General features: G+C 36.9%; 1 protein-coding gene and 1 non-coding gene across 2 annotated transcripts; both read right to left on the minus strand.

The window, feature by feature from the left end:
* Positions 1–4,513: 4,513 nt before the first annotated feature.
* Positions 4,514–4,620, minus strand: LOC141687776 (small nucleolar RNA R71). Its single transcript, XR_012561259.1, has one exon. It is a non-coding gene; the product is annotated as a small nucleolar RNA R71 (small nucleolar RNA).
* Positions 4,621–18,606: 13,986 nt separating this feature from the next.
* On the minus strand, positions 18,607–22,998 carry LOC141684790 (inactive protein kinase SELMODRAFT_444075-like). Its single transcript, XM_074489919.1, has 10 exons — positions 22,639–22,998; positions 22,309–22,463; positions 22,071–22,168; positions 21,369–21,859; positions 20,438–21,007; positions 20,182–20,339; positions 19,765–19,841; positions 19,547–19,694; positions 19,290–19,439; positions 18,607–19,125 (listed from the first exon to the last, which is right to left on the minus strand). Exons 1-10 carry the CDS (start codon positions 22,835–22,837, stop codon positions 18,751–18,753), a joined length of 2,421 nt encoding a protein of 806 aa, XP_074346020.1. The 5' UTR covers positions 22,838–22,998; the 3' UTR covers positions 18,607–18,750.
* Positions 22,999–25,413: the final 2,415 nt, after the last annotated feature.

The following is a 25,413-nucleotide window of genomic DNA, read 5'->3' on the forward strand; positions in this document are numbered from 1 at the left end:
AAAAATCAAAGAAAATAAAAGTTGAAATGGGTGTTCTATGGAACTGTTTTAATCAAGATGATTTTCTACCAATTTTAGAAGAAATATCAGATGATGACTACAACAATCGACTAGTTGAAGAAATAGTCAAAGTCTATGCGGAAAACTCTGGGAGAGGTAAAAATTTATTTTAAGGATGGCAAGAGTAATTAGTTTGATGACTGGGAAGAATGCTTTCACAAAAATGAGGAATGTTGAACTAGCTAGAAGGTTGAGTGAAAGAGATGAATGACATGCAATAGAGAAGGCTGAGATGGAAGCTAATGCTATCAAAAAGGCTAATGAGATAGATATGTTTGAGAAAAGATCAAATGAACTAAAATCTAAAGGGTTAATTAGAGTTTCTCCATATGGTATATTTCAGTTTCTCCATATAGTGTGTTTCTAAATATCAAAACTCACACATTCTCAAGGTATAGAATCAAATATCTTGACACTTACTCAGTAAATTAATGGCTGAAGCCAGTGGAATCTCTAAGAGGGACTGAGATAATTGAAGAACTTGAGTGTCTTGTCAAACTCAAAGATTTGGTTATAGAGCAACTAGGATTTGAAAACTTTAGATAATTCTATAAATTACAATCCTCGATAAAACTATAAAATGAATCTCATGTATAAAAGCTTGTACTTTATTTATATGCTAGTTTTTAATTTTAGTTTGGGGTTATTCTTGTTATCAGGCATGAATTTGTGAGAAGTAATCTTCTCATAAATTGGAGGAGATATTTGTGCAAGTCATGCCTCTACATAACAAGACTAGGTTACTTTAATAGCCCTAAATTTAGTTATATAATAATCATTTTGTATTTATAATTATATCGCTTGAGTCTGTAAAAATGTTAAGGAGATTAGACTGCGAGATTTTCCTATGAACAACCATCAAGCTAAGGAATAAACTCTAAAAGAAGATCAAGCCTGAATCAAGCCTCAGAGAGAAATGTAGAAGCTTAGAATTGAATAATGTTATTTTTGGAAAAATGTTATAAGTCACATATTGACAAGTCACAGATCAAGATGTACAGAGATGTCTATCGAAAAATCAGAATAACTTTTAGAATATCACTCTACTTGTAGAGATGTCATTATACTTGTAGAGAAGTCATTCTACTTATACAGATGCCATTCTACTTGTAGAGAAGTCCAAGGAATATAGAGAAATGAAGATGTCGACAAGTCAAAATTGCATGTAGAGAAGTGGAGATGTCTATAAGTCAAAACTACATGTAGAGAAGTGGAGATATCGACAAGTCAAAACTGCATATAAAGAAGTGGAGATATCAACAAGTCAAAACTGTATGTAGAGAAGTGGAGTTATCGACAAGTCAAAACTGCATGTAAAGAAGTGGAGATGTCAACAATCCAAACTGCATAAAGAGAACTAGAGATATCGATAAGTCATTCTGCATATCGACATGAGACATCTCTATACAGAAATGATAATCTCGATAACAGATCAAATTTACATAATACAACCATCTTGAAAATTTAAGATTATCAATCAACAAACCATTTTATCACTGAAATAGAAAGTCTAAAAATGTAGTTTGAGAAAGGCAAGATCAAGGGCCAAGATGTAATGGACAAAGGAGGGTCATAGACCTGAAAGATTACATGTTGATATGTTGCACTTAAAGTGGAAACAAACAAATAGACTTTAGAAAATGTGTTAGTCCATTTTAGTGTAATCTTTGTAAGCTGTGCATGTTGTTCAAGGAAAACATGTCACAGGTCCTTTTGTTTTAGAGTAACAAAACAGATCTAAAAATCTTGTATTCTCTCATGAGAAGTAGCTGAGTTCTTATATTCAAGAACACAGATTTGTTGCACAACTAATTTGATTTAATATAAATCAAGTGAATTTTGATAATTGCTTGTATATCTTATATTGAGTTATTTATCACTACAAATTTATATCTAGTTGTTTAAGTTCCAGAGCCAAAATATAACTCGATTTTCAAGATAGTAAAAATCAAGAAAATCGAGAAAATAAATTATCCCCCCTCTGTGTTGCACTTCATACCTAACAGGACACCATAACATACTCCACCCATTGTGACTTTAAGACTGATGAATAATAAGGCAGAGTAAGACACATTAAATATCGACTTGTAAATTGCAAGAAAGTTGAAAGTTGACAACATGTAATTGCGATCTTTCACTTAATCTGAATCATTTCAATAAATATAAAGAAAAAAAGACGGGAAGATGCTAGCTTACATAAAAATTTTAAATTTCTACAAATTAGATCTCATGTATTCGACATACAATAAGTTCCAAGAGTGTCCTACATACAATTTGACGCTTAAGCTGGAATAGGGGAAATATTTATCCATCTCAAAATATTCAACATTCCAACCATAAACATCTCCAAACCAACCATTGAAAGAGATTACACTTTAGAGGGAATCATAAAAGTTACAACACATAACGGTAACTGATAAATGGAATTTATATCCACTTAGAAGCGCTTCTTATCGGCTTAAGTTGGTGTTTTGGAATCAAGTATTTGGTATTTCTGATGTGTTTTGTGTTTAGTTAGTTTCAGGGCACTAGTCAGGAGGTAGGAAAGGAGCTTTATAATGATTTTATGCTAATAAGAGGTCAAGAATGGAGTTGCGGAAGATCGCACGAAGAATGGAGGGCCTAAAAGAAGAAACTGCTAGAAATTCCAGAGAGCAGGTACGCCCATGCCCATGTTTCCAGAGAAGGAGCGCGCCCACACTAGGAAGCTGAGTGCCCGCGCCTGACACTTGCTGCAGAATCCTGATTTGAGTCTGGTTGGGTGATTTGAAGAGTCCAGGTGATCCAGGGGCTTATATATAATGAAAATAAGATGTCTTTAATAAGAAGAAAGCCAGGGAGAACATTAAGAAGACCTAGAGCACACGAGACAACTAAAGAGAAGTAGAATTAGTTTCATACTTTTGTATTCTCGATTTAGGCGATACTTTTGGATTATTATTTTTGAATTGTTCTAAACCCTAGTACTTTTATATTATCTCATAGTATTCTGAACTTATTTATTACCATGTTTTCATTGGAACCCATGATGATGATGCGTTCAATCATGAACTAATCATTGTCATGGGGTTCTAGCGGATTTATTTATGAATTTCAATAGTTGATTGTTTAAATCCTTAGTGTGTGGTAATTTATGATTTCCTAGTTTGGTTGTGCTTATTCGTTTTTGATGCGTAGCTAACATTTAAGATTGTTTGTTAATCTCTATTGAAGCGACAGTGAATATAGAGGTTTAGAACTTTCCATGCTAGTATAGGTTTATGTATGAATTGACATGTATGATTCGTAGTGTAATTTTAACCATCTCACACACCCTATGTAATCACAATAGATAACTTATTTCTAAACCGTTATGTTTTCAAATTCTATAGACATATAGGGTATAAGCATAATTGGTGTCTATTTTACTTCTATCTTGATTGTGGATGCTCAGTAGTAGGGTATACGTATATCAAAAGATAACGTATGCTAATTTCGTGCTATCTGATTAGTTATCATCATCATCACATACTATTGATAAAGACATAAAATTTGAATGAAGTATTTAATGAAATTAGAATCTCATGTTTTATTCTCATATAAGTAAATCAGTTATAATCTCTTAGTTAATGCATGCTAGTATAATCTCTTAAGTAGTTAATCAACTCAAATTTGTTACTTGTCTTAGCTGTGAATGATAATCATACATTGTTGCATAAGTGCATAATTTGAACTTAACCTAAACCAGTCTCTGTGGGAACGAACTTGACTTAAATCTTATACTACTTGTGATCGTGTACGCTTGCGTGTATTTTCGCGTGTGTTTTATTGCGAACAAGTTTTTGGCCTCACTGCCGGGGACTCGGTGTTAATTTTCAGTTTATGTGCTTGAGATCAGTGGTCGTTAAAGTTTACTGACTAAGATTACTTTACTTACTATGGTTACTTTGTTGTGTTTCAGGTACTCTAGAGAGCGTGTATGCGAACGCGTTCTCAGTCTCATAAGGAAACACTAGACTAAGTTGAAGGAGAGGAAAAAGGTTTTTGAAGAAGTTGAAAATGTTGAAGAAGAAATAATCATTGGAATTGGGGAACCAGTAGCAACAACGAACACGTTGATGGATTATTCTCAACCAAAGATCAATGACATTCAATCTAGCATTGTCAGCCAGCTATCGCAGCTAATACCTTTGAAATCAAGCATGACACGATTCAGATGGTGCAGAATTCAGTCCAGTTTGGGGGTTCTCCAACGGAATATCCCAATATGCACATTAGGGATTTCATCGAGATCTGCGACACCTTCAAGTTCAATAATGTTTATGAAGATGCTGTGAAACTGAGACTTTTCCCATTCTCTCTGAGGGACAAAGCTAAGAGCTGGCTGCACTCTCTACCTCCTGGTTCTATTGCGATATGGGAGGAACTTGCTCAGAAATTCTTTACTAAATTCTTCCTAATGGCAAAGATAGCTGCAATCAGGAATGCTCTTACTCAATTTGCACAGTTATCAGATGAATCTCTGTGTAAAGCTTTGGAGTGCTATAAGGAGATGCTTATGAAGTGTCCTCATCATGGAATGCCTGACTGGATGGTGATCAATTGCTTCTATAATGGGTTGGGAGAACAGTCAAGACCTATGCTCGATGCAACATCAGGTGGAGCCTTATGGGCTAAGAGAGCTTATGAGCTAATTGAGATGATGACTGCGAATGAATATCCGAATCCAACTCAGAGGCTACCACATGGTAAGGTAGCATGAATTCTGGAAGTGGATACAGCTTCGGCTATCACTGCGCAGCTCAAAGCGTTGACTATGAAGGTCAATTCTCTGACCAACTATGGTGCTCATCAAATAACTAGTGTTTGTGAGCTTTGTGCAGGTTCGCATGCGACAGAGCAATGTGCTATATCTAGTGAATCAGCTCAGTTTGTGAGCAACTTTCAGAGGTCGCAGCAACCAGTTCCCGCCACTTATCATCCTAACACCCGCAACCATCCTAACTTCAGCTGGAGCAATAATCAGGGTGGTATGAAACAGCCATACCAGCAGTTTGGAAACAAGCAATTCAATCCTCCTGGTTTTCAATAACAGTATGTACCAAGGTAGCAATTTCAGCCACTGGGAATACAACAACAATCTCATGAAGGTGCCAGTCATTCTTCTAATGAAAAATCTGAATTGGAGGAGTTGAGACTTATGTGAAAGAGCCAAGCGGTTTCAATCAAAACTATGGAGAATCAAATAGGGAAGATTGCTAACGCCTTATTAAACCGACCACAAGGAACTCTTCCAAGTGACACAGAGGCTAATTCAGGCAAGAGAGAAATCAAATAACATCTTAAGGCAATCACCCTGAGGTCTGAAAAGGTTGCGAGCCCCCAAAATCATCAAAACGCAAATTCTGAAAATTACTTCCAGAAGGCAGGCGCGCTCGCGCGCATACCAAGCGGGCCCGTCCATGCCCTTTTCCAGAAAGTGAGAATTATGCTAAAACAATTTCACAGAAGGATGGCGATGTCGAACCGAAGAAAAATGTTATTGAAAACACTTCTCCTGAGCAGAATACAGGAGACAAACAAGTATATCCTCCACCTCCATATCCTAAAAGATTTCAGAAGTAGAAATTCGACAAGCAGTTTGCCAAGTTTTTGGAGGTTTTTAAGAAGTTGCACATTAACATACCTTTTGCGGAAGCTCTAGAACAAATGCCGAGCTATGCTAAGTTCATGAAGGGTATTCTATCTCGGAAGATAAAACTTGAGGAGTTGCAAACCGTTGCTCTAACAGAAGAGTGCAGTGTTGTGCTGTAACAGAAACTTCCTCCTGAGCTTAAAGATCCAGGAAGCTTCACGATACTATGCACTATTGGAAACTTATCTTTTGACAAGTGTTTATGTGACTTGGGAGCTAACATCAATCTGATGCCCATGTCTGTCTGCAAGAAACTTGGTATGCCTAATCTAAAACTGGTAAACATGTCTTTATAACTGACTGATCGATCCATCACTTATCCGTGAGGTGTAGTGGAGAATGTCTTGGTTAAGGTGGATAAACTCATCTTCCCTACTGATTTTGTCATTCTGGACTTCGAGGAAGATAAGAAGATTCCCATTATCTTGGGGAGACCATTCTTAGCTACTTATCGAACTCTGATCGATGTACAGAAAGGTGAGCTTACTATGAGGGTTCAGGATCAGGACGTGACTTTCAATGTCTTCAATGCAATGAAGTTCCCTGCTGATGAAAAGGTGTGCTTTAAAGTATAGTTGGTCGACTCTATAGTGACTTCGGAGCTTGATCGAATGCTAAGGACTAGTGCTTAGAGAGAGCCTTAACAGGGGAATCTGATAGTGAAGATGAAGAGGGGGCAGAGCAGCTGCAGTATTTAAAATGCTTCTCCATGGAAAAGGAGATTAGATTTTCCATTCGAGTCTCTTGGATTAGCAGAGCTGAAGAATGCTCAGGAGCGTCTCAAACCATCTATTGAGGAAACTCCCACACTTGAGCTAAAACTACTAATTGATCACTTGAGGTATGTTTTTTAGGTGATGCATCTACTTTTCCTATTATTATTGCAGCTACCTTTCAGGTAGTGATGAAGACAAGCTCTTGAGAATTCTGAGAGAATTCAAATCAGCAATTGGATGGACTATAGCAGATATCAAGAGAATCAGCCCTTCTTATTGCATGCATAAAATTTTGCTTGAGGATGGAATTAAGCCAACAGTTGAACAACAGAGAAGACTCAATCCTATTATGAAAGATGTTATGAAGAAGGAGATTCTTAAATGGCTGAATATAGGGATCATCTATCCGATTTCTGATAATTCATGGGTGAGCCCAGTGAAGTGTGTGCCTAAGAGGCATTACAGTTGTTGCTAATGAAAAGAACGAGCTCATTCCTACTCGTACAGTCGCAAGGTGGAGAGTATGCATGGACTATCGAAAGCTGAATAAAGCCACCAGAAAGGATCACTTCCCGCTTCCATTTATTGATCAAATACTTGACAGGTTGGCTGGTCATGAGTATTATTGTCTTCTGGATGGGTATTCGGGCTATAATCAGATTTACATTGCCCCAGAAGATCAGGAGAAGACCACTTTTACTTGTCCTTTTGGCACTTTCGCTTTCCGTCGAGTTTCTTTCGGACTTTGTGGTGCACCCACTACCTTTTAGAGATGCATGATGCCATATTCTCTTATATAATTGGCACTAATGTGGAGGTGTTCATGGATGACTTCTCTCTGTTCGGGACTTGTTATGATGAGTGCTTGCATGATCTTGGTTTGGTGCTGAAAAGATGTGTTGAGACCAATTTGGTGCTCAACTGGGAAAAATGCACTTCATAGTGCGACATGGTATCATTCTTGGATACAAGGTGCCTAGCAAGGGTCTTGAAGTGGATAAGGCCAAGGTGGGGGTTATTGAAAATCTTCCTCCACCAATCTCAGTTAAAGGAATCCGCAGCTTTCTTGGTCATGCGGGTTTTTATCGGCGATTTATCAAAGACTTCTCCAAAATCTCTTAACCCTTGTGCAATCTATTGGAGAAGGATGTTCCCTTCAAATTTGATGAAGAATGTTTGGCTGCATTTGAGAGCTTGAAGAAGAGTTTGACTAAAACACCTGTTATTATTGCACCTGATTGGGATGAGCCCTTCGAGATGGTGTGTGATGCTAGTGATTTTGCAGTTGAAGCTGTTCTTGGCCAGAGAAAGAAGAACATTTTTCATGTGGTTTACTATGCTAGTAAAATTCTTAATGGGGCTCGGCTGAATTACACTACTACAGAGAAGGAGCTTTTGGCAATTGCCTACGGTTTCGAGAAATTCAGATCTTATTTGCTTGGGACAAAAGTAATAGTTTTCACTGATCATGCAGGTGATATTCGATATCTGGTCTTGAAGAAAGATTCAAAACCTCAATTGATTCGATGAATTCTATTATTTCAGGAGTTCAAGCTGGAAATCAAGGACATAAAAGGTACAGAAAATCAGGTAGCAGATTATCTCTCTCATTTGGAAGATCATGGCAAGGCTTCACAAGATAAGATGTTAATCAATGAATCTTTTCCCGATGAGCAACTTTTTTGGGTGCAAGAAGAAGAACCATGATTTGCAGATATTGTGAACTATCTTGTGAGTAATGTTATTCCCCCAGAACTCTCTTATGCTCAAAGGAAGAAGTTTCTACATGAGGTGAAGTGGTATCGATGGGATGAGCTGTTCTTGTTCAGACATGGAGCAGATCAGATAATAAGGAGGTGCATTCCGTATAGTGGGACGAATGGTATTTTGAGAGATTGTCACTCTACTGTAGGTATGGTGGCCATTATGGTGGAGAGAAAACAGCTGCCCGTATCCTTCAAGCTGGATTTTTCTGGCCTACGTTATTTAAAGATGCTCATCAGTTCATGTTAAGATGTGATCGCTGCCAAAGGGTTGAAAATATATCCAAGAGAGAAGAGATGTCTCTAAATGTTCTTCTTGAACTTGAGATTTTTAATATTTAGGGAATCGACTTCATAGGGCCATTTGTCTCGTAATGCAACAATCAGTATATTCTTTTGGCGGTGGATTATATGTCTAAATGGGTTGAGGTTAAAGCTTTGCCAACCAACGATGCTAAGGTGGTGATCAATTTTATTCATAAGCAGATATTCAAACGTTTCGGTACTCCAAGGGTCATAATCAGTGATGAGGGATCGCATTTTTGCAATTGCAAGTTCACTGCATTGATGGAAAGGTATCATGTGAATCATCATGTGGCCACAACCTATCATCCTTAAACTAATGGGCAAGCTGAAGTGTCGAATCAAGAGATCAAGCGAATCCTAGAGAAGGTTGTGAGTCCATCAAGGAAGGATTGGTGATTGAAGCTAGATGAAGCTGTTTGGGCCTATAGAACAACATTCAAGACTCCTCTAGGAATGTCTCCCTTCCAGTTGGTATATGGTAAGGCATGTTATTTGCCTGCGGAACTAGAGTATAAAGCGTATTGGGATTTAAAGAAACTGAATCTGGATATGGAAGCTGCTGGAGAGAAGAGAATGCTTTAACTTAATGAACTCGATGAGTTTCGACTACAAGCTTATAAGAATTTTAAAGTATAAAAGGAGAAGGTCAAGAGATGGCATGATAGGAGGTTAGTGCACAAGTCATTTATGCCTAGTCAGCAAAATCTATTATTCAACTCCCGTCTTCATCTTTTTTCAGGAAAGATTAAGTCGAGGTGGTCAGGTCCATTCATTGTCAAAAATGAGTTTCCACATGGAGCTGTGGAGATTTTTGATAAGCACATAGACCAAGCGTTCAAAGTAAATGGTCAGAGGTTGAAGCATTATTATGGAGATACGGCGAACCGTGAGGTGGTGAACGCCGTTTTTGTGATAACTTGATTTTAAAGTTTCACGTCAAGCTAGCGACATAAATCAAGCGCTTTGTGGGAGGCAACTCATGCATTTATTGTATTTTAGTTTAAGAAAAACGGAAAAAAGCAAAAAAAATAAAAAAAATGATTTTTTTTCCAAAAGCACGGCGCGCCCTATTGCGGCGCCCCCGCGCTGACTCCCTGGAAAAGAAAAAAAGTGAAAAAAATGAAAATCAGTTTACTCAAGCCTAAACCCGAATTATATCCTATTTTTACCCTAATTCTACACCCTAAACACTTCAAAACCCACACCCATCCCTTTACCTCTTATATATATACATCACTTCTTATATACACAGCCATCTCATATACTTACAAAACCCTAGCCTCTCGCATACTATACTCACACCCAATTCACTGACTTGATTGATATGACACCTAAAAGAGCACGAACTGCGGGGAATAGTAGCACTCATCCCTCGTCTACTGAGGATTCAAGCATGGGTGGCACGATTAACAGATTTTCTTCTCCGGAGGCACATGCAGATTTTAACTGGTTGATGTCTAAATCGGTTGTGAAGGAGATGGGTTTCTTACCCACGGCTAAGGATGGGAAACTTTTGGAGATGATTGTTGAGAAGGGATGGCAGACTTTCTGTGAGACACCCGCTGCAGTCCCGTTGAGCATTGTGCATGAATTTTATGCAAATGCTAAGGAGGATAAGAATGGGTTTTTTGTAGTTCGTGGGTTGACTATTGATTATACTCCTGCTGCTGTTCGTCGGGTTATCAATCAACCCGTGAGACTTTCGATTGCTGAGGATTGGGTGCAGAAGACCAGGGAGGATTTGGACTTGGATTATATTGTGGTTGAGTTGTGTGTGTCAGGCACAGAGTGGAAGTACAAGGCGGGCACGAATGATCCGCTTACTTTTCCTACTTCATGTATCAACAGGTATGCTAGGGCTTGGAACCTGTTTGTGTGTGCTAATATCATGCCATTTTCGCATTCACACGAGGTTACTATGGATCGGGCTATTCTGCTGTGGGGGATTTTGACTGAAGAATATGTTGATCTCGGCTATGTGATTCATCAAAGTACGCTGCATTTTCAGTGAGGAAGAACCACGGGGGCGATTCTTCACACCTCTATTATTACGAGGTTGTGCACTGCGGTGCGTGTTAGGTGGCCCGAGCATGAGCAACTATAGACGCTGAGTGCTCCCATTGATAGCTCGACGATTCAGCAACTGAAGGAGTGGTATGACGGTAAAGCCGATGGAAGGGCTTGGGTAATACATATGATCATCTACCGGGTGGCCAACCAACTGATTAGACTTATGCAGGGGGTTCTTCACATGCGCGTCAGGCAGCTACTAGATCCTCTTGTGGAGCCGCTAGATCTTCTCATGCTCAGCAAACAGGGGATAGTTCTGGACTTGGAGATGTTCAGTACATGAGATTGACTAGGCGCATGGATGCGATGCACGAAATTCACAGTCATTTTGCTATGGATTTGACACAGTCTTTGGCACCTGCTTTTCGGGGCACTGGTGTCGAGGTTGATTGGCCTGTATTTGGAGCGAGTACTATTTACCCTCCACTTGATACTCCACCCGAGGAGGGTGATCCTACCGACGACTAGGTATGCCTTGTATCCTTATTATTACCTTCAATGAGGATATTGAAAATTTTAAGTTTGGGGGTGATAATGTAAGGATTAGTAGTGTGTATTGGGTTCATATAGATTAATATTGCATGTTTAGTGTAGTTCATTCATATTTTTGCATGATTGATCATATAGTTGTTTGCATATTTGTTCGTGTTTGTATGTAAGTCCATTTAGTTGCATTTGCATGCATATAACATGATCCCATAGGTTGAGCTATTTCTGATTGGTAGGTTGATGTTAATTTGAGGGTAGTGATGTCGAATAGAGGGATGATTAAGTCCTAATGAATTGATTTGCATGCCCAGAAATAAAGTTTTTTTCACAAGTCTTATAGGTTGCTTTTGAACTAGATCATGATCATACTTGTTTGTTTGTTAGAATTGAATCACTTGGTTATATTTAGAATTTTTGCTATTCCCGTAATGACGTAGGAACACTTATTTTTAAACTAGGGAAAAACATGGATATCATTTCTAGTTGTGAATAAAGCTAGGCATCAAATGGCTAGTAGCCGACACATATTTTTATGAGTAGTCTAGGGTTGAATGAGATTGAGCGAAACACACTCATTCAGAAATCATTGAAAAAAAGAGAAAAAAGAAAAAAGAAAGAAGAAAAAAAGGAAAAAAGGAAAAAAAATGTGTTAATATATGCAGAATTGACCAAGGGTGAGCTCTTTAATACTCGAGCAATTAAGTTCTAGAGGACTTTGAGCCTAGTGACCTAAGGCTTGTATAGTCTGTGATCCGCTAACCTAACGCTCGCTACATGTGTATTATTGTATAAGTCTTTTGGGACCTTATTCATTGCACGGTCAAATAAGCATTTGTGTTTATGTGTTCATTATAATAGCATGAATCCTTGTATACCTCTAGTAAAAATGAGGTGTTGTGAGTCATTATGTGTTTAACATTCATTCTATTTATAAACTTGTGATTGTTTTGGCGAACAATAGGATATGATTATTGATCTAGTGTTGAGAGTATATCTGATAAGCATTCTAGTTTGTAAGTTGGTTTATGGGATTTAGTTGAACTCTGTTTCGAGTAATCACATTCTTAGAGACATTTTCTTGTTGTTTGGTTATGGTTGTCTGAGGGGATCGTTGCATATTCATATTAGTTGCATTCATGCATTCATTATATTTTTACTGTCGAGTCTGTTTATACTTGAGGACAAGCATCGATTTAAGTTTGGGGGTGTGATAAATGGAATTTATATCCACTTGGAATGTTTTTATCGGCTTAAGTTGGTGTTTTGGACTTAAGTATTTGGTATTTTTGATGTATTTTGTGTTTAGTTGTTTCAGGGCACTAGTCGGGAGGAGGAAAGGAGCTTTACAATGATTTTATGCTAATAAGAGGTCAGGAATGGAGTTGCGGAAGATCGCACGAAGAATGGAGGGCCAAAAGAAGAAACTGCAGAAAATTCCAGAGAGCAGGCACGCCCGCGCCTGAAGGAGCGCGCCCGCGCCCATATTTCCAGAGAAGGAGCACACCCGCGCTAGGAAGCCGCGCGCCCGCGCCTCACACTTGCTACAGAATCCTGATTTGAGTCTGATTGGGTGATTTGAAGAGTCCAGGTGATCCAAGGGCTTATATATAATGAAAAAAAGACGTTTTTAATAAGAAGAAATCCATGGAGAACATTAAGAAGACTTAGAGCACACGAGACGGCTAAGGAGAAGAAGAATTAGTTTCATACTTTTGTATTCTTCGATTTAGGCGATACTTTTGGATGCTTGCTTTTGATTTATTCTAAACCCTAGTACTTTTATATTATCTCGTAGTATTCTAAACTTATTTATTACCATGTTTTCATTGGATCCCGTGGTGACGATGCGTTCGATCTTGAACTAATCGTTGTCATGGGGTTCTAGCGGATTTATTTATGGATTTGAATAGTTGATTGCTTAAATCTTTAGTGTGTGGTGATTTATGATTTCCTAGTTTGGTTGTGCTTATTCGTCTTTGATGCGTAGCTAACATCTAAGATTATTTGTTAATCTCTGTTGAAGCGACAATGAATATAGAGGTTTAGAACTTACCATGCTAGCATAGATTTATGTATGAATTGACATGCATGATTCATAGTGTAATTTTAACTATCTTACACACCCTATGTAATCACAATAGATAACTTGTTCTTAAACCGTTATGTTTTCAAATTCTATAGACATATAGGGTCTAAGCATAATTGGTGTCTATTTTGCTTCTATCTTGATTGTGGATACTCAGTAGTAGGGTATACGTATATCGAAAGATAGCGTATGCTAATTTCGTGTTATCTGATTATTTATCATCACCATCGCATACTATTGATAAATACATAAATTTTGAATGAAGTATTTAATGAAGTTAGAATACCATATTTTATTCTTATATAAGTAAATCAGTTTTAACCTCTTAGTTAATGCATGCTAGTATAATCTCTTAAGTAGTTAATCAACTCAAATTTATTACTTGTCTTGGCCGTGAACGATAATCATACATTGTTGCATAAGTGCATAATCTGAACTTAACCTAAACCAGTCTCTGTGGGAATGAATTTGACTTAAATCTTATACTACTTGTGATCGCGTACGCTTGAATATATTTTCGCGTGTATTTTATTGCGAACAATAACATGAAAATAGAATACAACAAATCAAAGATTACATAACGTATGATATCCAACCTATCGACAAAGATGAAATAAGTGTACTAAGATTAAAATCAACTACGACATTACTACAATGATGTTTGGAAACTAAACAGGCTTAATACAGTGGCCCATTAATAAAAGATGACAGCAATAAAGAAGTCATCCATAACTTGGACACAATCGATGAATGCCGCGACATGACAAAAATACTAGCAACCTTGTACCTACAACAAGTGTCAAAAAGTTATAACAATAACGTTCGAATAAAAAAAATCCAACAAGATGGCATCACCCTAAAATGGTATTCCCAAATACACTCGACACAAGTGATGGAAAATCCATAGCCACGCAAGAAAATTCATAGCATGCGCCATTGACAACATAGATGGATGAGAAGCTTACTGTATTAGGACAATGGACGGAAAAAAACTTCGGGAAAGTTGAACTGCAATCCACTTGAAGACCGATCAGGTACAATTATATTTATTTCTTAACTTGAGAACTATTTGTTTTTTTCTTGAACTGTGTATCGACAGTTATGCAACTTATTTGCTTTTTATTTATTGAATATCATAATTCTTTCTTTTTGAGATATTTTTCTATGTATATGAACTTATTTGATTATCTACGTGATAACAATATTTTATGCATAGTTTTTTAATTTGAACATATGCTATTGGTTATTGTATAATGATGTGTGCAAATTATGAATGACATACATGCATGTACTTGTAATGACAATATTGTTATTTTATAAATTGAGCGCCTGAATGTGAATAATTGAAATGTAATGCATGCACAATGATTATAACGAACACTACAATAGACAAGGGGCATAATATCCTGACTATTTCTTTAAGAGGACTGATCATCGTATGACGTGACAAGGGCCTTCCTTGTTCTTACGAATTAAACATAACACAGTATCCCAAGTCCGTCAATATAAGATTCGTAATAATAAGTTCGTTTCAAGGGAAAAAGGCCTTTTAATGAATTACTACAGTGTATGCACCTACCTAAACTGGCGAAAATTACATATGAAAAATATCGACAATATGTCTCACTTACATATATATGTTAAGGGGCAATACCCAGTGACATTTATAATCCTTGTTGTTACACTACAAAAATGACATCCTCCTAAGTTTGTTTCAAGAGGAAAAAATCTATTAACAATTTCATACGACGTCGATACTTACAAAAAAACTGTATATACAAATGACATGTGACATGCAACACATTACTTATTTATGAATCAAAACATATTAAAACAACCAAAGATACAAAAAAGCATTGCATGTGACATTTATAATTCTATAAGTTAATCCTTACATTTAAGAGATACAGTACATATCATGTTACATTTAGAAATTATGTTGCATCTGTAAACAAAAGTACGATCACAGGTCATCTTCAAATATCAATAAATTATTAATCATAATATAATCACGACATCATAAAATACTTGACAAAAGTATGTGGTAAAAGGGTAATAGAAAACAACAACTTAGACGAGTATGCAAACATAATGACAAAATTATGTACTACATCTTACATAAGTGAAATATAATCTACAAGGGCATAAAGCCATGCTAAGATGACTGAAGATATAATGTAACAAGCTAAACAAGTTGACATTCATTGATACGTAGTAGATTCTTGACGAATTACAAAATTACAATGACTCCTTACGTCTTACACCAACTTACATATTAAAATCGTGAATCATACATTATATTTTATATATTATTATGCATAATTCATACATTATCTATAACAACACACAATTCTACATCACTTACATAAATTAGAATACTAGTACTACTCAACCTCGCTATATATACACACACACAAAATAATACACCACTCTATACACTTTCTAACTCAAGAAAAATTCTCTTTATTCACGTCATATTGGAACACTAACATGAAAAGTTTTGCACTAATTTTTCCTAGTATTTTATTGATGATAATCACTTGCAACACCTTATATATTTTATTTTCTTTCAGCCGATAAGTAAGTCTGCATAGCCGACGAGTACAAACTGAACCCTCGACATGTCCATATTGCATACTCGAAAAAGAAGCTTTTCGTCATTTTTTTATTATTTCATTGATTGTAATCACTTGTAATCATCTTAATATCATTATAATGGAATTATTTCGGCTGTGTATCTCTCCATCCGCGTTTTTTACCCTTTCACGGGAGTTTTTCGCGTCACCAATTGTTCACTTCAATTTTTTTTTCAAATGTCGATCACATTTTTTTAGCAATTTACTATGATTAAATATGTTAAACTTAGTTTTTAACCTACAAATCTATACTATAATAACTGGAATGATGTATAATTTGGTATACCTCTATTTTGGTTGATTTGGTTATCCTTTCAATAACGACCGTCAGGTCTTTTTAATCAAATGATCAGGACCGTTCAATCTAAGTATTTTTGATCAAATGATCAGGACCGCTCAATCGAAGTGTTAAAAAAATACAGGTTCTCATGTTCGAATCTTACTACCAACAAATATTTATATTATTATTTGTGTACAATTAAAGTAATTAGGTTCAAATTTCGTCAATAACAAATATTTATATTATTTATATATATTATCTACACTAAACTATAATAACCGATAATTTTGTTTAATCTCTTGCTTTAGTTATACTCTCTTTTTAATATCTCTATTAATCACAACTATTAGATCTTTTAAATCAAGTGATCATATAATTGTTTAATTTTAGTACTAAAAACATAAATATTAAAAAAATTTAGGTTCGAATACCACCATTTACATTCAAAATTAAATTTTTATTTAAAACCAATCAATTATATATTAATTTAATACAAATAAAAATATAGAATATTAATAGAAACTCGTGTATGATACGGGTTTTAATTTAGTTTTGATATTAAAAACCAAAATATGCGGTGCGGAACCATAAAATTTGATTGCTAACTTTTTACCTACAAGTCAGTAATAAGACAAGTTAGAGAAGAGCAGAGTGTGCTTAAAATATACCTCCTCCACAGTCCACAAGTCCGTATCAAATGAAACTAGATGACCCTTGGCAAATTATGAAGGCAAATAAATACTTAAATATAATATTTTAAAAGATGATTGTTTTTTATAAAGCCAATATGCAATGGAATTATTTCCCTTGCCGGCTGATGTCTCGTTTTTGTTAGACTATGTGCTAGTTATAAAAATGATAGATGTAAATAATTTCAAGTTCTCTATGAAGCTAATACTTGATGATGTGAGGTATTGCTTGTTCTTATCTGAAACTAATATAGCATCTAATTTAAAAGAAGCCAAGTGACAGAAGCAAGTTAAAACATTGGTAGATCCAAGGATCTCCTGCATAGGAATATCAGTCACCATAAGTTCTTAAAGTGAGAAACTGTTTAGATAAGAGTTGTGAAATCATGACTTTGCCTTCCTCCCTTGGCAGAAAAATTATTCAAACTATGACTAGTGCTGGAGTAGCTGCTGAAGAAGGTTTCTTAAAATTAGTGTATCCAAAACGCCGTATTGAGCTGCATAGGCATCCCATAACTGCAGCACAAGTTCTGGAAAGAAATCCCAGGTGCTGTGTGGCTCGTCCTGACGTATTTAAGTACCCATGGGTGGTTGTTCGCCCTGAGTCCGTTTTATCTCTTGGCAGAGTGTTTTACATTGTACCTCGGCACACAATTCATCGGTTGCTGCAACAACATGGAACGTCTTCGCCTATTAAGGCACAACCACCACTACTACAAAACCTGCAGTCTTCTCACCCTCGTCGTGAACAAAAATTGTCAAGGACTGTTGACATTACACCACGAAGGAAAACATACCACGGTGAAGAATTTATTGATCTCATCAATTCAGATGATGATGATCATGACAGTAACTATATTGAGCTAAGACCATGTATGCCCTTGAATGATAGAGAGCTTGCTCTTTTTCACAACAGGACGAGGCAGGAACATCATAATCGACAGGTTGCCTCATCACAGATTAAAATTGTAAATCACGAAATTAAGGAAGATAGTGATAACAGCATAGTAAGGCAAAGGGTGAGGAGGTCATCAAACAGTAATAGAGTTTACAGCCACATTGATAAAACACCGAAAACTGAGAAGCAAGAACAAAGATTATGTGTTATAGAGCCTCAAAAGAAACAATACCCAATTGAGCATTGGCCAATAAGCCGTGATACTAAGAAACACCACTATCATCAACTGAAGCCATTTGACTCATGTGGATCATTGCGAAGAAACAAAGGTGTGACTGAGTCAGCAAGTGGCAGCACTACTGTGAAGTTTTCCAGTTTGAAATCTTGCCTAAAGAAACCAACCAGCGGTAGTCCTAGATTACAGCAGTTAAAAGTATCTTTCAACGAGGAAATTGAAGTATATGACCTGAATGAAAGGACATGCACTTGTTGAGAAGATATCAAAGTTTTGAATTTTATCTGCCATTAATTTAGCCTAGTATAATAGGAGTTCCTTGTTCATAATATAACTCCTTATCCTCTGCAACTTAATATGTAAATTATCCTTGTCATCAGTTTCATAGAAACTTTGAAATATACAGATGTAGTGACTTGGCTTACATCGGAAGTTTTCCTTTGTGTCATGCCAGCATCCTCAGATTTTAGTGTACCGTCTGCATTTGTAGATTTTCTTCAAACGAGTACATATCTTTAAGATGGGGTCAGTGTGTGATAACATGTTAATTTTGGGATTAGCGCAGCCATCTTTACACCAATTTTGCATCATTTGAATTCCTTGAGTTTGCAAGAGTTCTGTGAACCCTTTTTTTGTATTTTAATTAATAATGTAAAAGAACAGTTTTTTTATCATAAAATAATATTTTTATTGCAACAAAACAAGTTACAATCAACTAGAGCCAGCCATGAGCCATGAGGCTTAAAGTCAAAAAATGCATATTCACCCTACTCAACTGCTCACATGAGCAACAATATTAATTACTTTTTTAAAGAATTAATGAAATTTCCTAGTGAACCATGAATACTCTACCTGACTTTCATGTTCTGGATATATCTGGAAAGTGACCCTTGTAGATATTCTTGATAATTTTCATTATGAGGTAATTTAGATGTGTTTTTGTTCATTTTGTTCGCAGTTTCAGCAATTGTATTTTCATCCGAATCTGTCATATGCTTGTATATGTTTTGCAATTGAAATTCCTTCTTCAAACTCTGGCGTAACGGATCTTGTTTCTTGTCATGAATCCCTGCATACACAAGTTTATTCCTTTGAATCTTTTCATCTTCTCGTTTATCATCTGTGGCGTCTTGGATCAAGTCGTGTCTAGGGAAAGTAGAGGCTGGCAGTAAACGCAGACTAGGCACAGCTCTAGGCATATATCCTTCCAATATCTTCAACACCTACAACACAAGCACAAGGAAACAAGGAATTATGAAATCAATATGGAACAAAACTCAACAGGAAAAAGAAAAGGTAATAAAATTAGAAGCCACCACTAGTATATGTATAATTCCAGTTCTCTTTACTGAATTGAAGGATTAAGTTATACTAAATAAATAATAACCTCGGACATCCTTGGCCTTTGGTCAGGATGAGGTGAGATGCACAATTTTGCAGCTTGGATCATGCAGTTCACTTCCTTCTCTTCAAAGTTGTGATCTAGTCTCGTGTCTACTATTTCACTTGACACCTTGCTTCCGAGAAACTGACGGCTCTGTGTAATGTTCATAAAGAATTATAATGAGATCTTTTCTGCGCGCGCTACTGGAAAATATTATTTTAATTAAATAGATAAGGACATGAGGAGGAGAAGAAACTCACCCAGTTTGGCATGAAGGGTTGTTTTGCATTTCTTGCGAATTCAGTTGCTTTAATCCCAGTTAAAAGCTCTAGCAAAACAACTCCAAACGCGTATACGTCCGCTTTTTCTGTTACTAGACCAGTTTGAGTATATTCAGGAGCCAAGTACCTACCACCAAATACAAGTATCAATAATCTAAAATATAAATGCAAGTTTTGTGCTTGATACAGATACATACCCAAATGCACCAACAATTCGTGTCTCCTCTGCGGATTGACCATTTGCTTGCCACCTTGCTAAACCAAAATCTCCCACCTACGTCAAAACTAGATAGTGGTTAATTATTTGACAAAAACAGAAGCCAATCAATTATATTGAATATGTTACATGTATGCACATCTGCAGAGCGCAGTGGCAGGGCTAGAAGGTATATCGAGTGAGGCGTGGTTACTACTTACGAACAGACATTGCTAATCAATCTCAAAGATTTGAATATGACATGTACATTCACGAATGCAGTGTAATCGATTTGAATCCCTTGTAATTACGATATCAAACCTAATTTTATCATGCCCTTTTATGTTATATTATTCAAATACTATATGTACATCATTGTTGTGATAAAATCAGGTGAAGAAATGTCACCAAAACTCACCATAGATTCAAAGTCATGTGTTAGGAGTATATTGTTAGGTCTGAAGTCTCTGTGCACGATACAACCAACCCTGCAATCTTCATGAAGGTATCTCAAACCTCTTGCAGCACCAATTGCAACCTTCATCCTATTCTGCCATGCCATAGGCTCACCTCTTCCTGATAAGTTAAAAATGATATTTACATGTATAGTTTTAATTCAAGAGGCATAAAAACTATGATCATTTTTTACCATTTCAGTCTTCTGTTAGACTCACCATATAAATGCTTGTCCAAGGAGCCATGACAAGCGAACTCATAGACAAGTAGCCATTCCACCTCAGTGCAGTAGCCAACCAATATCACCAAATTCCTATGCTGTGCACAGCTCAAGACTTCAACCTCCGAGCAGAACTCTGAAGCTCCTTGTGCACTCAACACCTTGTGTTGCTTAACTGCAACAACCTGGCCGTCATCCAATACGCCCTTGTACACATGACCAAACCCACCCTTCGCCAAGAAGTTTTTTTGCGAGAATCCATCAGTTGCTTCCTGAATCTCCATGTAAGTGAACCTTCTTGGTGCCTTTCCAAATATTGGGGCATTGTTCTTGCAAACTGAACAAAGGGGTGGTGGAACTGGTGGCTGCTTAATCGGAACAGACATAGCCTTCCTAATGCTTGATATTCTATCTATCTTTGCAGCTCCATTAATCTGATTCGTTTCTCTTCTTGTATTTTCTTGTTTTGACATTGGCGGTTTTGGCATTGAAAGCCTCATATCGATAGATATCCTTGGCATCACTTGAGTTGGCTGTAATGTTTTGATGCCATAATTCCAGTTAATCTCTGCAGACAGTTTTAAATTGGTAAAAGGATGTGGCCTTTGATTAGATCATATTATATTCAAAACTCCACCTCACAAGTGGACACACAGACATTAGATACGCAAACAGACATATAAAAGAAATTCTTGGGTGGGAGGTACGAATCCATTACCTCTCCCCAAACCTGATACCATGTTTTTTTTTCTGCTAAATAATACCATGTTAAGTAATTGGATGATAATATCTTCAACAATTTCTACTACTTATCAGTTCTAGTAAACTTGCTTTTCATTGATGTTTCAGTAATGTGATAGGTTGACATTTTTAAGGAAGTATATGTAGTGTCATACAAAAAACAGATGCAGAGGGTGGAAATTCCTTACCGCTTCTACTTATTGGTAGATTGCCTCTTTCTTCAAGATTACCAGATTTAGACTTAGTAGGGACTTCAAGATCTCCTAGCACCGCATTACTCAATGGTTGTGATTTGCTATATGGGTTGGAAGACCTATATGTTGATTCAAGTTCCACTCGATGCCCAACATATTGTTGGCCTAAAGGTAAAAAGATATCTGGCTTTCTGATCTGGTGAAACTCTTCATCATATATTAACGGGGATGATGATGAAGAGGTTGAAAAAGTATTAGCCTTTAAACTTGGACTGGTACTTTGACTTGTTGTGCTGCTGTCATTAAGAAACATGCCTAGCATATCAGCCACTGTTGGCTTGTCTATGAATTCAGCTTCCTCTTTGAGCTTGTCTTCTTTATACAAATTAACTGGTTTCAATGCTCTTTGAATTTCACGATCAATAAGTATGAGATTACAATTAATCAGCTGTTTCAGAGAAGAATGGTCTTCCTTCTTCAAGCATCTGTAGTTGAGTAAAGTTTAGACTAATAGAATTGTTATCCTTTTTTAACTCCACAAAAAAGAATTTATCTAAGTGATCCTTGTTCATCAAGATGTTCTTTACCGTGTTTCAGTTATTTGCTATTATATGTTATCCTCCTATCTTCTCTACTCTAGTTTTTCTGTCAAAAACAATAATAATAATTGTGAATGAAATATGTATATAAGTTTACCGATCAAGAATCACCCATGTTGCTCCGAGTTTCAGTGCTAATTTAGTAATAGATCCTTCAGGTGCTTGATCTGCAATAACTTTTACTTGAGTACGTACCTAATATACACCACGCAATCCATTAAGTACATAAATGTATACTAATGCAAAATTTTCGAGTTCCAAGAAACTCAAGTTTAAAGATGTGTTAGCATTCATCAACTGACAGAGAGTTCCAAAACACTGTGAAGTGTATGCACCTGTGCAATGCCGTGCAGGTTCAAGACTTGGCGAATCATCTTTGTACAGGAATTGTGTGTGTTCTGGACAAGTTGATCACGACAATTATCTTCTGCAATCCTTTCTTTTAAATTGGTAGCATTCTCCCTGTGGTTACTCTTTTTCTTCAACACACCTATAATATTGAAAAATGCCAAAGTATGCCTTAGCAATGTTATAATGTGTGCATATATAGTATGTGTGTGTGTACTGAAACATTTCTCCTGTTCTTATGAGCATAAGTGCTTTTAAGCAAGGTTGTTGTTAGTCATACATAGACACAAGTTAGTATTCAGGGAAGACACACGAACCAGTTATTAGTTGGTAAAGAGTCGGGGAAGAATTTGTTTTAGCTGCTACTAGCCGGGATGGGGATGAACTTGAGGGAAGAATGGCCAGCAAGATTAGAGAATCCTTTGGTTTAATCACATTTTGCACAGCCCAGTCGAGAGTATAATCAGTTACTTGCTCACTTGCATCAACAGCTACTAATATTACTTCACTTTGCATGTTGATATTACAAGTTGAGAACTATGACACTGATAGTACATTCCATCTCTAGCTTCTATCCTTGTATATATATATATATAAAATATAAGCCAATGGTGACCTCTCATTCACTTGGCTGATAAGGTCAAAACACAAGATTCTCTGTAAACTTATTTACTTAACACAAGCTCATGGACTGGGTTCAGTGATTCAGTCATGCATATATATTTATATAGCATGCAGATTGCAGAATAATAGAAAAGGCATATGGTGATTGGGTTGCATAAAGTTGTAATTTCTCAACTCCGAGGAAGATGTATACTCATTATGTAACCTTAATTCTATCATGTGCGTACCTGGTATAGAAGACATAGAATGACAGATGTAACAGAGTTGACAACCATGTAGGACAGACATGAAAGATTCTTGATAAACACGAGAAAACACCATTTGGCATGAAAAGTTGAGAGAAAGTTACGCGTTGTGTGAATACTTTAATAGTAGGCTGTGTAATCAATTTGCTGTTTCCGCTTCATAGTGCTTATTCATACTCATTATTATTTATGACCAATTCCCTGGAATTTGTTTTTAAGGAATAAAGTCGGCCTGATTTAAGAATGAATATTGACAAAAGCATTGACAGATCACTCGCGAAAGGGACTGCCTATAAACTTAACAGGGCCTAGTTAGACTTTTCTCAAATGCTGATCACATAATTTAAGCACGTCCACGTAAACTTTCAGTTCTATACTCGCCCTATTTTGATTCTACCACTACACTACTACAGTGTCACTTTAGAAAATACCAGAAACATCAATTAAAAATATCCACATTGGTCAGAAATATTGGAGATCATCGTATATACCTCTCATCAATTGTAATATCTGTTGCTGACCCTCAAATATGACAGGGACATATTTTTCTATATACAAGTGTATATATATACTAGCCTTTCTTTAAGTGTTATTGAATACTACTTTTTAAAAATAATTATTTATCTATACATAATTGTTAGTTAGTTTTTAATTGATCAATGTCTTATTTTATTATTTTTAAAGAAAGAGCATGTAATAATTAATTTTTATTTTATTCGTGTGTGAATTCTTAAAGCATAAAATTAAGCACAAATAATGATCTGTTATGGTCATTTATTAACATATTTTTGTATTTTTTTTTAAATTTATTTTGGTTTAATATGAATATCATTTCAACAAGCTAGGTGTAATTTTATTAAAGTAATTAATATTCTAAACAACCCCTAAAGTTAACATATGTAACGTATGTGTTGACGGAAGGAATTTGGGAACAACAAAACTTGAGGTTAGTAGCCGGAAACAAGATCTGTGATGGCGGTTCTTCGTCGGAAACGTGAACAGTAGTCGGTGGATTCGATGAACAGTATTCGTCGGAAAAGATGAACAGTGTTTGGTGGTGGTGATTATTGGGGGCTGAGATTGCTTAGGGTTAGTGGTGGCTCCTTTGCGCTCTCGCTTCTGACCCCTTACAATGTGCCTACGTACCCCTATTTATAGGGGATCAAGCCCACGTAGTTCTTGGGGAACAAGAAACCTAACGGGCTTAGATTTCTTATCCCGAGACCCAATGGGAAACCCACTGGAAACCGTCTTCTACTAGCTTTAGGAATGTCCGCCGATGAGGCCCAACCACAAAGGCCCAAGGCTCGTCCGCGGCTTCGAGACTTCACGGATAAGGCATCTCCCTGGCCAAGGATAACCCTCCGCTACCAGCTGTTTCTCTAGTCCACAGACGCAGGTATAGCCGTGGTTCACCCCAAATGTTGGACGCATCCTTGTCCCCCGATAAGGAGCCCCTACCAGATTACAGGACAAGTGATCCCAAGCTTTTGGGTGCAAAGTGCAGGATACTCCGAAGTCTCCCAACGAGGACACCCGTTGACTACAGAGACAGAGCTCCCAAAGCACACACCAGATTTCACCCCACATCCCCAATGAGGACACCCATTGACTACAGGAGGAGGCCTTCAGTCCAGGCATACCCCTGGAAGTCCTCTGACCACGGACACCGCCTTTCCTGTAGATATGCTACAGGAAGGAGTTCTTCAATAGAGTACCTGCATCAAATAGGTCAGTAATAACATTCTCCATCTTCCTTGAATCTTCCAGAGAGTTCATCCAAGTAGCATGTCAAAATTGTACTTATATGTCAAGTAGATATTAAGGGCGCGCTATCACATTCCTGTATGTTGGCGCCGCCCTGTGTCATCAGCCTTTGATCTCTTCCTATGTCATTCCATATCATAGGGCACGCCCTGAATTATTCATCGTTAGGGCTCGCTCTAATTCTGACCAAGCCAAAGTGTAGGTCTGTCAAAGCAATCATGTCCAAGTAATCCGTCCAAAGAGCCTTCCTTGCCCAAGGCGCGCCCTAAGGCTCACCACAGAACAGGTTTCAATTAAGAAATTTCTCTCCTCCTTTTCGATAATTGGGCACGCCTCCTCTACCATGTTTGAGGGCGCGCCTTTAATACATGATAATCACAACTGTTAATCAACTACTCAGTCAATGAGGCGCAATCTTTGGGTTCTATTTATGAAAAGTCAATCTTATCTTTTTCC

The sequence above is a fragment of the Apium graveolens genome, chromosome 9 (assembly GCF_009905375.1).
Source record: "Apium graveolens cultivar Ventura chromosome 9, ASM990537v1, whole genome shotgun sequence".
NCBI classification, from domain to species: domain Eukaryota; kingdom Viridiplantae; phylum Streptophyta; class Magnoliopsida; order Apiales; family Apiaceae; genus Apium; species Apium graveolens.